Here is a 13,733-nt window from a genome sequence, read left to right on the forward strand (position 1 = left end):
AGTGTGTCAAACGAGTGTGCCCTATTCGCATTCTTGTGTACACTACTTCTTCCCTTTTTGATAGGTTATAATCATTTTTCCATGGCCGTACATTTCTTTTGAAATTACTTAAGAATGTTTCAGATTCAGCCCAGATTGTTTCCCATTTACGCATAATCCTTTTTTTTATATAAGCTTTCCAGTCCGTACATTGAGTAGTAACTTCATCAATGCTCCCATAGTTTGAAGAAATTTTCGCCGCTTCATCTGCTTTAACATTTCCATATATGCCAACATGTGCTGGTACCCACATTAGAAAGATTTTAAATTTAATTGATCTAAGGTAGTATAAACGCTCTTTTATTGAGGTAGCTATAGTGGATCTAGCGGTATGTGTCTCCTTATAAGGGCATTAATAGTACTAAGTGAATCTGTGCATATGACAACTTCCGTTTTAGTAATATATTCGCACATTAGGAGCGCTTGCCACACCGCATACAACTCAGCCGAATATACGCTTGAAATGATACTGTGACGCCATGTAAAGGACTTATTGTTGAAATACACACCACTACCAACACCATCATTCGTTTTTGATCCATCTGTATAGATAATATCATAGTTTTTGTAATGAGACAACATTTCCCTAAAGAACATTCGGTAAAGAGACGTAGATGTTTCATCTGGTCTTAAGACAAAAATGACCCAGAGAAGTTAAAATTGAGAGGAAAGTTACACGCACTCTTGGTAAAAAGCAAGGGATTCCCTGGATAAACAAAACTGCTAGTTATCATTCCTAAACAAATCAAAAATAAGTAGATACTATTATTGAGATTTATATCAATATTAATACGCCTACTTCTGTGGCAATGGAAACTATCTGTTTTCACAGGAAACGTGCTATCGCATACCTAGTTCTAAAATGCATTAATAATTATTTATGTATAACAATGTCACGCTCTGTAACTACCATTATGTTGTTATCTGTATGTGTTTCTCTAGTACAGCTGGCATTATTAAACCATGAAATTTCATCTCAACACGATCCTAGGTTCAGGCCTCTCACTAGAAGTAAAAGATACTTAGGACTCCAAAAGCATTATAAGGTTAGTTGGAACAGACAATTAGATTATTTTAACGTTTAATGCGCAGATTAATCGACGGTACCAAGAATGCATTGCTCCTGGCGATGTCCCAGGACACTGTAAGCATGCCGCGTTTTGCGAGATGAACGTCCTAGGATACTCCAAAGGATCCTTGGACTACTTATGTGTTATTACAGAAATGTAAGCTGAGCTGATCTGATCTGTTTATGGCTAGTTAATTTTTAGGCATGTTGGGGTTTGTTGTCCTGATGATGTCTTGATTAGTAAACTTACCGGTTCACGTATTGTTATGGATCTACCTGCCGGAGTGAGAGATTATGATGATGATGAAGAACTTTCAACGTCAGGTACCTACTATCACCGCTTTGGTAAAGTTTTGATTGCTCTTAGTACAGGGTGCGGAATAACGAGTAGTAGTAGTAGAAGAACGTCAGAAAAACAATCAAGGCAGTGGCCTTGGTTAGCAGCGCTATATAGGCCCGGTGACACCCAATTTTCCTTCTGCGGGGGAGCTGTAATTACTGATCGGCACATATTAACCGCTGCCCATTGTATACATAGGTAGGGATTTATGCTCTAAGCTAACATATCGTTTTTTTTTTGATTTTCAGTGCATCCAAGGATAATATACGAGTCCGACTAGGCGAATACAACTTTATGCAAGTCGGCGAAACACGTGCCAGAGATTTTGGAGTGAAAGATATTACAGAACACAAAGAATATGACCCGGCAACATATTTGCATGACATTGCAATTGTAACTTTGGATAAGCCCACCGTTTTTGATACGTATATATGGCCAATATGTTTGCCTCCCATGAATGGAAGTTATGTAAACGAGACGGTCATTATTGCTGGATGGGGGCAAGAAAGCTATTCTGGTCCAACGAGCGCGATTTTACGTGAGGTTGCCGTACCCGTTTGGGAGCAAGAAAAATGTGTAGAGTCCTTCACTCAAAGAATTACTGAAAATAATTTGTGTGCTGCCGCCTACGAAGGAGGAAAAGATTCTTGTTTGGTAAGGAGCTTTTACTATTTTTCTTTTACTTTAATTTATATTTCGAAAGATTAGATCGCGTAATTTAGATGTTAGCGGTCTTGTTGATCAATGCAGAGAGGAAAGGGAGTTTTCCGATCTTGTTCTTCGTTACCATATTACAAAAAGGATCAAAATGTAAAGTGGTTAATTAATTGGGGGCTTTTTATTGGTTAGAGCTAAATTATTAAGATGCGATAAGGAAAGAGCCACAGTCTTTTGTTTTCTCGAATCGAAGATATTGGGCCTTCTCCTAACATGAAGACATACTCACCATAGGGTTTTCTATCAAACGTGCAATTTCCCCAGTCCGCGTCAACAAATTCGGTTAAAGGTTTTGAGCTTTTCCTAGTTCCAACGTACCTTTAAGATATCGTAAGAAGCTGTAACAACAGTTGAATTGTTCCAAATAACTTACGGCATAACTTATATCGGGTCTGGTTTGACAAATAAGTTAAACCAGCAGTTCTCGATAGGGAATACTTGTAACATGAGAGTTGTTCTTCAATTTCGACGAGGTATTCGTTGGAGTAGAAACAGGTTTAGCATCAGTCATCTCAAAACGGTTTAAAAGTTCATTTATGTATCCGGTTTGAGTTTCCATCTTCAACTTTCCGTTGAGATAGGCACACGTGACATCTAGCTATCGAATCTTCATGACGTATTGAACGGCGATAGCGTTCCGATTCTGGTCACCTGCGCGAAGGTTTCACGGGAATCCACACTAGGTCGCTGGCTGAACCTTGTGCTACCAGTTGAGCTTATTATACTTTTGGGGATATATTTATTGGGTTATTCCTCAAAACGAATGTATGATTCTTTAGGATTACTTCGGGAAAGAAACCCTTATCATCTTCCCCTCCAATTCTCTCGAACGTTTGACACCCTTCACATATTCAATACCGCCAATCGAATTTTTATCAATCGCATCCAATAAATCGCGAAAGTAAAATTACTTTTCCATATGGAGCTAAAATCTCAGCACTGTCCTGTTTGAACACAATTTCGAACCCTTTGTCTGCGATTTTGCTAACCGGTATCAAGTTCGAACGTAAGTCTGGTTCATGCAGAGCATCGATCAAATGTATGGTTTTAGACTCACCTTGAATTTCAGTCGTAAAAACGGCATTATCTTGAGCTCTAATTTCGGTCGAAGCATGATTCGCAAGATTCAGATGTGCACTTCCTCTATGGAGTTCCGAAAAATCGCTTACCTTTTACCATTCTGCCACAAATAATATGATTCACTGGCAAACGACTTGTGTCGTCAGCACTTTTCGCAGATTCGGGGCAAGTGCTTTTGCCCTTCTTATGACCAAATTCCTTACATCGATGGCAATGGAATTTAAACACCTCCTTATCCTTGACCCTAGGTAGCAAACCTATAAACGCATCGTCAGGTCTTTGTCTCTCATTGCTTTCAATCTAGATCACCCCTAAGTGCTCGTGCTAGCAAAGAGGTTTTAACTTTTTCATATGGGGCCGAAACAGTTATCTACCTATTTGAGTCCGGATCGCACCATAGGTTCATTATACTTTTCCACAGTCTAGTTTTACGTATAACAATAGCCGAATAGCAATATAACAGCATATGGCCACCTCGATGAGCAGTCAAGTACCTTGAGAAAACTCCACCAAACTCCAAACTGATTAATCTACCAATACCATGAGCGCGTAGGCAACCGAAAAATGTTAAATTTCTCAAGATGCATTTACCATCCGGCCAAAGTATAAGATGCTATTCACCGTGTTTCGCTGTGAACTCGACTATGTATATTATTTGCTTATATAGCTATAATCCTCATTATAATGTATTGTTTTAGGGAGACTCTGGTTGTCCTCTGTTATACAAATTAGATAATGGACGTTGGGCGACCATTGGGATTGTGTCCTGGGGAATAGGATGTGGAAATAAAGATCAACCGGGTATTTACACAAGGGTCGATAAGTATATACCATGGATTGTTACACACACGATAGGGGAGCAAATAATTTCACTGCCGTAGTAATATGACACTTTTATTTATATATGTAAGTATATAAGAAAAATGTATAATTTACAACTGTATAGCAATAACAAATAATTATATATCTGATTTTCTTATACAAAATAAAATAGGTTAATTAATTTAGTTAAATAATGTACACAAATTAAAGTTTTTAAGAACCTGTTGTAAAATTAACTATTTATCACATAAATTCGTATCTATTGCATTGCATTGCAGACTTGTACGAAAGTATTACTAGTACACCATACAAATTAAATAAGCAATTTAAATTAAAAAAAGGAAAACGGATGCTATGGGTATATTGTGCATACTCGTCTTGTAATGAACATAGGGACAGACAGTAGGTACGTAAGTAAACATTTCTTTATTTGTGCCAACAGTCAAGTCTACAGGGTTTTGTTATGATAGCCATAACTTATATTAGACAAATAAGCTTCTAAATGTAACTATCACATCCTGCAATTAAGTATTTATGAGAACCCTGTGTATGTTACTATAAACTATACAATATACTTTAACAATAATGGTATAAAGCTCACAATGGTAAACAGGTACAGAAAAAATACCTTTCAGTAAATAGAGTATAAAGGGTGCAAAAGTTTATTTCTAAATTTAAGAAGGGTAGATCTAAATTATATTACGGGGTGGTCCACAATAACTCTGGTCATGCCACGTGCTTGTGGTTGATTGATTTATCAAAACAAAATAAATATAGGTATTATAAGACAGGAAGAAACTTGCACATTGATGGTTTTGGTGGTCCTATTATTCTTACGCTTGTGTATAGTGCTCTGATGGTGTTATCGATAGGAGAGGTACAGCAGCATCTTCTTGTTGATCACATATACCGCTCGCATTTAAACTTTTTCCATTAAGATTTGAATATGACCCTTTTTTCACATTTGAATTCATACTTGCGGTTAATTTTTCACAATTTGGTATTTTAACTACCCTGTCCATATGTTTGCTTTGGATTTTTCGCTCACCTAATAGCCAATACGTTGTCATTTTCCCTTTACCCTGGAATGAAAGGTAAATTACTACCAAAAAACCTCTCATTTCCCTTATACCAAGTTACTCTTTGCTTATACTTATTTATTTAAATGCGGACAATTATTTGTCGAAACGTTACTGGCGTGTCTTTAGTTCTGTGAACGATTCTACAAATTAACACCAGGAACATTACATGTAAAAGATCATATAACAAATATAATAATATAAAGATCGCTTACAATGTTAAGAGTTATTTGAAGAAAAAATGTAAGGCCATGTTCTTGCCTTTTCTTCAATAAAAAAAGATCTGATTCAGATATAAAGAAATTGATAATGCAGCATTAAAAAAGCTGAAGATTTTGGAAGTAAAGAATCGGAAGATTATGCGAAAAGCTCTAATAGAGAGGGCTCTGAACAAATCCGAGTGCAGAGAAACGCCAAAGTTGAAAGAATCTAAATAAAGGGAACAATCCAAAAGCATCCTCACTGAAGCATCTAAAGGAACTAAACATTCTGATGGATTTAATGAATTTGAATCCGAAATTGTGAATTAAAAAATCGCGAATGTGAAAGTAAATAATTGCTAAATCCGAAGAATCTGAAGGGTTTAACAAAAAAAAAACAAAGAATGCAAGAAACGAAAGGATGAATGTTGGAAAAACGGAGCTCACCTTCATTTCGACTTCGCCTCGGCATTCCAAGTTGAAAGTTCCAAATGTATCAAGTACATTCTTCGTTACGGGACTAACATGTATTCGAAGTGGTTGCCCATTAGACTCCATCCTTGACGCCGTATTTACTGTATCACCGAAAAGGCAATACCTTGGCATTTTTAAACCGACAACTCCGGCAACACAAGGACCGGTATGCATTCCTATTCGCAGTTTTAATGGGTCGGCGGGCCTATGGCGAATTTTGAAGTGTTTTACTTCGTCAAGTAACGCCAAAGACATTCGTGCTATTTCTCTTGCGTGTTTGTTTCCATTTCGTTCAGGTAAACCTGAAACTACCATGTACGCATCTCCTATTGTTTCTACCTAAAACATAATTGATGATGTTATTATCACTAGAGGTAACACGATGTGGAATTCCTTTCAAAATAATCTGTTAGAATAAGTCGATGGCACGTGATTGTTAACGCTTATTTGACACAAGTGACGGTGATGCTAAAATAAGACAAGTCGCGGTAGTTTTCCAAAGTAACTAAACAGTAGTCAACAGGACAAGTTATTCCTTTTTATTTTAATGTATTGGAAGGTACCCTATAGCAACACAGTTCCGTATAAAAAGCGCTTATTGTAGACTAAAACCCTACATAATACGCATAAATGTCCGGCGGATGCTGTGTATTCTTGTAGGAATTTATTATTAATTATTTCCCATTGGTATACGGTTTATATGCGTATATTAAAGTGGTGCTATGTACGTTTATAAAACGAATGCCAAAAAACGGTTATTTATATACGTATTATGAACGTAAAAAGTGAACTCTATGGTTTATATTGTTTATATGAATAAAAATCGTATTTGAAACGTATAGGTATAAAATCGGTCTACACAAAAACGTATACCATGCTATCAAATAGCGAATTTACTCTGCCATTGGTTAGTGTGGTTTCTTTTTTGCGCAATCAGTATGTTTTGGATGGTGATTTTTCTTACGGTGTTGTGGGGATGGAGTACTGCAGTTTTTGCTTGTTGATCAGCCGTCTCGTTTCCAGCCATTTCACAATGCGATGGGACCCATAGTAGTGTAGTGGTCCATTTAATGGTGTGCCTTTTGGAGATGGTCGCTTGGATGTCTTAGACTTAGACTATTGGGTGTTCTACGTACGGTATTTTTACGGATTGGATGGACGATAGCCGATAATGAGTCGGTAATGATGTTAATATTATGAGCTTCCTGATTTTTTAATAGTTCAGGGTGCGTTTGATGGAAATGAGCTCCCCAGTGTAGACTGAATCATCTTTAGTTTGGTATAGGATGTGCTCGTTTGGTACTATTACTATCACTGCCACTTCCACTTTTATTTTTGAAGTTTCGGTATTTATGTTTGTGCCTGAGTATTTTGAGAGGACCTCTCTGCATTTGATTTTTATTATTTGGTAATTATATTCATGTTTGGGCAGCTTTAGGGGAGACAGGTTAGCTTGTGGAAGGTAGAATGTCCAGCGTGCGATAATAGATTCTTCATTTGAAAGGATTTCCGTTGGTTTGTAGGTTGGTGACTTTACGCGTATGTGAAATGGCTTTTTGGTTTTGGTTATGTGGACAAGGAATTATCATATTTTGTTGTTAGAAAATATGCAGTGAACGAAATTATATAGAAACACGAAAATTATATTGTTGTTGTATACGCGTCGAACTAATTTTCAACTTTACGATATTTTAGTAGAAATTTTTAGTTTTAAATTCTTTCAGATTCTCCGTTTGTCGTGGGGTATCAATTTTGGAATTTTTTTTGAGTTTTAAAAGTGGCATCCCCAAAAGTGCAGCCGTTAATCGATGAGAAATTAAACGTTTTGTACCCTTAATTTATTTGGAAAAACGTTTCCTTTGGTCCAGTCTACTATTTAGGTTTTTTCCATCCTACAAATGTATGTAATTTGTTTTCAGACTTGCATAGAGAGTGAAGCTGAAGGACATTTTTCAAAAGAACTTGATAATGTGATGAACATGACCGGTGAGTATTCTTTCCATAGTTCCATAGCTCATGGTGTAAGCGTCTAGTAGGTAGATATTTAAGATCTGTTGTTATTTTTAGTCCTGGTACGTAGTTTTTAATCTTTTGTAAGACTATCGCATTTTCTTTGCTTGGGAAAGCAGGATTAGTGGTTCTTAATCATTTTAGGTGTTACAAGGTGAGCAGACTCGGTTGATGTTTATTTCAATATCACAGTATTTCTGTTAGTAGTTATCAGTCAGTGTATAGGTATTTATCAGTGGCATTGAAATAATCGAAAATAATAGGAGCACTGACGATGCGTTTATTAGGTATTAGTAAATCCTCCTCCTCAGATCTCCATTATAGTTTTTTTTCATTTTCCGACGTAAGTACACTTCCCCATTTTCTCTTAAAATTCATACTTTTTTCACGTTTCCTTCACAAGCGCGAATAAATAGATATCATGGCGAAAAAGTATTATTTATTGCCGCGAGCAACGAAATTTGGATATGTGATGTATGAGAACGTTACACCAACACGTCGCTTGATTCCACAATGAAATACGCACCGAGCAAACCCTTCGAGATTATGAACATTTGGAAAATAGGGTGCAATGTGTGCTATGTTGCTAGAAAATTAGATTATCAATGGGAAGTCACTGCCATTGGTGAAAGTGAGTGTATCCCTTGTTAAATGCGTTCTGCAACATGTACTTCAGCGCAAAGGACCCTTATGGGAAAATTATAAATCAATTTCAAGTATCCGCGCTACTTAAAACTCACCAGTAATTGAAAGAGAAAAACCTAACTGTTTCTGCTTCATAAATGCATATAGGCACTATCAATTTAGGAGTTGAGTAAATCGTTTGAAAACCAAAGTAAATCAATTATTTTGCGTATAAAGTGACTGCTTTGTTTGCTAAGTGAGATTGGCTGTCACATTCAAAACCTATGGAATTATTAAGTCAATACGTTCGTATTCGAAACGTAGAAATACAAGGCTTCGAACTTATTCTCTTTTAGTCCTAATGCAAATTTCTTCACGATAGATAAATTAAAGTGATTTAATCAGAGGTGAAACGGGGAAGGACGCTCACTAATTTTTTGGTAATGCAATCTTAAAACAGATTTGAATTCCAATCGAGTGGCTCAATTTGATATTCAATATAAATGGATTTTTATTTGACGAAGGCTGCATCAAGCAAAACGAAATCAGTCACGGTTGATGATACTAATTTAATTCCTCCTCGTAAGCAATCACACGTTTCCTTGATGATATGATAATTTAGAGCCGTAGCTCGAGCGTGGCAAAGTGGCTTACGCCACAGGCACTCTGAATCAAGGGAAGCAAAATTCTACAAGCACAACGGTTTTCTCGCCAGAAACAAAGACGTGTGAAGTGCAAACGAATTTCGTCGAGATACCGGCACACTGAACATTATTTGTACCTAAATACTTTCACGTTCCAAAGATATTGACTGTTATCTAGTGCATTTCCCAAAGGAAACCTTTTGTATATATTTGTGGTTCTGTTGCAGTACCTACTCACTTCTGAAATTATTTAAACATAATCTATCAAAGAAATAAAAATGTTCGGTGTACTACGGAAAGTTACAACCCTCGCAATATAAGGGTGCTTTACATGCTGGTATGAATGACAAAAACCTTCGCAAATTTAAAGTAGACGGAAATTTATTAATAATGCGTTGTTTAAGGGTAGGAAACGTAATCTATCAACAAAAATGTTCGGTGTAGTACATAAAGTAACAACCCCCGCAATATAAGAGAGTGCTTTACATGCAGGTATGAATGACCTAATAAATTTCGCAAACTTGAAGCAGACGGAAATGTATTATTAAAGGGTTGTTTAAGGGTTGGTTGCAGATTATTTAAACATAATCTATCAAAGAACAATTATGTTCGGTTTACTACGTAAAGTTACAACCCTCGCAATATAAGATTGCTTTACATGCTGCTATGAATGACTTAAAAAATTTCGCAAACTTAAAGTAGACGGAAATTTATTATTAAAGGGTTGTTTAAGGGTTGGTTACAGATTATGTAAACATAATCTATTAAATAAATAAAAAATTTCGGTGTACTACGTAAAGTTATAACCCCGCAATATAAGAGTGCTGGTATGAATGACAAAAAACTTCGCAAACTTAAAGCAGACGGAAATTTATTATTAAAGGGTTGTTTAAGGGTTGGTTACAGATTATTTGAACGTAATCTATCAAAGAAACAAAAATGTTCGGTGTACTACATAAAGTAACAACCCTCTCAATATAAGAGTGCTTTATATGCAGATATGTATGACCTAATAAATTTCGCAAACTTGAAGCAGACGGAAATGTATTATTAAAAGGTTGTTTAAGGGTTGGTTACAGATTATTTAAACATAATCTATCAAAGAAACAAAAATGTACGGTGTACTACATAAAGTAACAACCCTCTCAATATAAGAGTGCTTTATATGCAGGTATGAATGACCTAATAAATTTCGCAAACTTGAAGCAGACGGAAATGTATTATTAAAGGGTTGTTTAAGGGTTGGTTACAGATTATTTAAACATAATCTATCAAAGAACAATAATGTTCGGTGTACTACGTAAAGTTACAACCTCCGCAATATAAGATTGCTTTACATGCTGCTATGAATGACTTAAAAAACTTCGCAAACTTAAAGCAGACGGAAATTTATTATTAAAGGGTGGTTTAAGGGTTGGTTACAGATTATTTAAACGTAATCTATCAAAGAAACAAAAATGTTCGGTGTTATACATAAAGTAACAACCCCCGCAATATAAGAGTGCTTTTTTTTCTTTTTTTCTCTTTCCCAGAGTATAATAGTTAAATTCGAGGTTAAATTGCTTGAGTGATTTTTTTTTGGTATAATAGAAAAAAAAACTGTTTCTTAATGGTAATATTAAGTCCGGAATCAAATTTTTTGGAATAATATTTAATTTATGAAATCATCCATGACTGTACCCATCCCAATCCTACACTAAAGAGAGCCTAAACAAGGAAGGGTAGTACAGCGCGCACGCTGGAAAAGTTGGTGTGTACCCGTATAAATAATGATTAATGGGAGAAGTGCAGATCCTTGTGGCCTACGCAAACATACATAATTTAAAACGAGGAGAACATTTATTTTTAGATTTTTTTGTAGGGTTACTTGTGGATTATTTAAACATAATCTCTAAAGAAACAAAAATATTATATGTATGTACTACAAATTCCAACCCCCGCAATCGAGCATTGCTATACATGCAAGTGTGACTTTGAAACGAGAAGAATGCTTATTTTTGGAGGGCAATTGCAGGGATGTTTATAGATTACTTATACATCCAGTTTACATACAAACGCCGCGCCGCAACCCTTGCAATCCGATACATGCCGGTGTACATTTTTTAAAGAAATTACTGAACTAAAGGAAAAATCATTAAGCTACGTGACGTGTTCGATTTCAAACATTTCTTACAGTATCAAAAGTACGACAGAAAATATGTTTAGCTGGAGATCATATACACCTATATGCCGGATATACGTTATCGAAGGTAAAGCCATTATAAACACGGCGACTGGGGGAACTATTCGATAGCTTTGAGTTTTCTAGAAAATAAGGTATCTAACCAATGAAAAAATAAAAGTTACTTTGTGTACAATTAAACTTTTCAGTACAGTTTGTGGTTCTGAGACGAGGAAAGCACCGCACGACATTTCTCTTCCAAAATACTATGAATAAACCCAAATAAAAAGTAATAAATTGTATTTCGCTCCGCATAATGCGTTCAGCTTAGGCATTCAAAACTAAAGGATTTTGAAAATGTTGTATAGCCTGCCCATAAATACAGAATTTAAATTATTAATCAGACACCCTTAGGCGCTTGTTTCAACAATAGGCTGTTATAAAAGGTTTTCCATCGCGCTAATTACAGACCGATCCATTTGAATGCAAAGCATAGTAAGATTTGTCAGGAGCGTTTTCATACTGAAAGTAATTACAATTTCTGCTAATTTAGTTACGGATTTTAATTAACGGTTAGGTAACCGTTTGCAAAAAGTAATTTACTGTTTCCCTTTTGCAATTTGCATTGAAATGCCATTACGTTTACGTTTAAAATAAATATTAACTTCTCTAGATGGCTATATTAAGAGTGTACGGGGGCTTATGATTTTACGCAAGGATTTTACCCCGGAAGGCGCCCTTGTTACTTCTGAGTTAATTAATTCTACACAGCTTCAGACGTTTTCATAATCAAATGTTAATTAATAATTATGAATCATTTCCCTCTTGTATCTCTCAAAATCTATTGATTGTGTATGAAGTTTAATGTTGTACACATATTCCTTTAATTGTATATCATTCGTAGGTAAAATGTCTGTCACAGAAATTATTCTGCAGCCATCATTCTACTCCCGCAAGATTTAGGTACTAAAAGGCATGCAGCTACTTTCTGATGATGAAATTTATCACAATTATTTACAATCATATCTAAATTGAACTCAATTTAACTCCACTTCTTCTATTACAATTTGGAGATTGCACTTATTTCTCTCGATGTACTCAGTAAGTCTCTTATTTGCCATTTGTACAGTATTTATTTTTCCCGCATGCAACCCGTCAGTGAAATGGGTCGGTGGTTTTCCAATGGTTAAGCTGCTGCAATCGTCCATGCGTTTGGGGAGTTTCCAGTTACCAAATAGTTAATTTAGCTGATTCAATCATTTTGAAAGGAATTTTTCTTATTCGTGATGTGGTAATGCACGGAAATTTAGTAATGATTCTTTTGAGTTTTCGTAATAATAAGAGACACTTATATGTATTAGAGATTTCTGTGTAGGACTGTAGGGAATAATTTAAGGATAGTGTGATGCTAATCCCTGATAATTTACTTGGATTATTGTCCACCATTTGTAGAATATAGTATTATCATTATTTATTCATAATAAACAATGGAGCATAGTAACTGTTAAGTTAAAGTACTACAGATAAACGACGAAGATAAAATATATAACACAATAATATTTGTAAAAAAATCACCTTGTCCTAGCTTCACTTGTTTTCTAGAACTTCTGACCCTTTTTCCTTTTCATAAGACTCTGGACCTTTGTTTGATAGGACTTTAACTTGATTTCGCTATTTTTGTCTCACAAACCGTATCTGCATCCTAGATAGAGGCAATATTCTCTTTCGAAAAGCGGTTTGGCTCCTCGATATTCGTGATCCGTCGCTTCCACTGTGGGAAGAGCGAGGATGACATCTTTTATCCTTTGGAACTGGTAAGTTTTTCAATCTGCTATTATCATTTGAGATACTCGCTGTAGAATGTTTATCAGGTGGTAGGAACTGTGACGTTCTTCCCTTATTAAGCGGCAGAGAAAAGCGATGCAAGCTTTATAGGGGAGTCGATGGTGTCCGTCTGTCCGTCCGTCCGTGAAAACGATAACGTTTGGAACGATTTGGTTCACAGTTGACCCATATGCCACATGTAGTAAGCCTATTGAAAATGGGTCAAATCCGATGACCCCTTGGGGCCACGCTTCTCTATCCCTGCCGAACGCTTGAACCTATTCGCTTGAAACTTTGCACAGTAGAGTTATATGCCACATGTAACAAGCCAATTGAAAATGGGTCAAATCCAACGACTCCGTAGGGTCACACCGAAGTACTCTGCCGCTTTTTTAGATGCTTTTTAGGGGTATATTATTTGCTTTATTTGAGATACGAGTGCCTGAGTTGTATTATTGCTGTTACAATCGCATATTGAAGCTTAAGTTAGTAGGCGACTTTTGTTTTTCAAATGTAATGCGTATGTTTTTTTAAATTCTTTGACAAGGGCAATCCATTTTCTATGCGACAACATAAAATATGCATATTGCTGATATACAAAACATGGAAAAATTCGTGATCCAATATTTAGAAAACTTATGAAATTTAAT

General features: G+C 35.9%; 2 protein-coding genes across 2 annotated transcripts in view; one reads left to right on the forward strand and one right to left on the reverse strand.

Annotated features, from left to right (window-relative positions):
• The first annotated feature begins 930 nt into the window (after positions 1 to 930).
• LOC116165910 (proclotting enzyme-like) lies at positions 931 to 4,260 on the forward strand. Its single transcript, XM_031480663.1, has 6 exons — positions 931 to 1,085; positions 1,132 to 1,265; positions 1,311 to 1,432; positions 1,481 to 1,646; positions 1,697 to 2,102; positions 3,944 to 4,260. Exons 1-6 carry the CDS (start codon positions 954 to 956, stop codon positions 4,124 to 4,126), a joined length of 1,143 nt encoding a protein of 380 aa, XP_031336523.1. The 5' UTR covers positions 931 to 953; the 3' UTR covers positions 4,127 to 4,260.
• Positions 4,261 to 4,277: 17 nt separating this feature from the next.
• Positions 4,278 to 13,733, reverse strand: part of LOC116165909 (atrial natriuretic peptide receptor 2-like) — a 114,273-nt gene continuing 104,817 nt past the window's right edge. Inside the window, exons 14-15 of the mRNA XM_031480662.1 lie at positions 5,794 to 6,159; positions 4,278 to 5,149 (exon numbers count right to left, since the gene is read on the reverse strand). Of these exons, the coding sequence (XP_031336522.1) occupies positions 4,901 to 5,149; positions 5,794 to 6,159 (615 nt within the window). The 3' untranslated portion in view covers positions 4,278 to 4,900. The remainder of the gene's footprint in view (positions 5,150 to 5,793; positions 6,160 to 13,733) is intronic.

The sequence above is a fragment of the Photinus pyralis genome, unplaced genomic scaffold, assembly GCF_008802855.1.
Source record: "Photinus pyralis isolate 1611_PpyrPB1 unplaced genomic scaffold, Ppyr1.3 Ppyr1.4_LG3a, whole genome shotgun sequence".
Classification (NCBI taxonomy): domain Eukaryota; kingdom Metazoa; phylum Arthropoda; class Insecta; order Coleoptera; family Lampyridae; genus Photinus; species Photinus pyralis.

Coding starts and splice junctions, on each gene's coding strand:
- LOC116165910 (XM_031480663.1), top strand. CDS start 954: ATGTTGTTATCTGTATGTGTTTCTCTAGTACAGCTGGCATTATTAAAC. Junction 1,086..1,131: donor GACTCCAAAAGCATTATAAG/GTTAGTTGGAAC, acceptor TTTAATGCGCAG/ATTAATCGACGGTACCAAGA. Junction 1,647..1,696: donor GCTGCCCATTGTATACATAG/GTAGGGATTTAT, acceptor TTTGATTTTCAG/TGCATCCAAGGATAATATAC.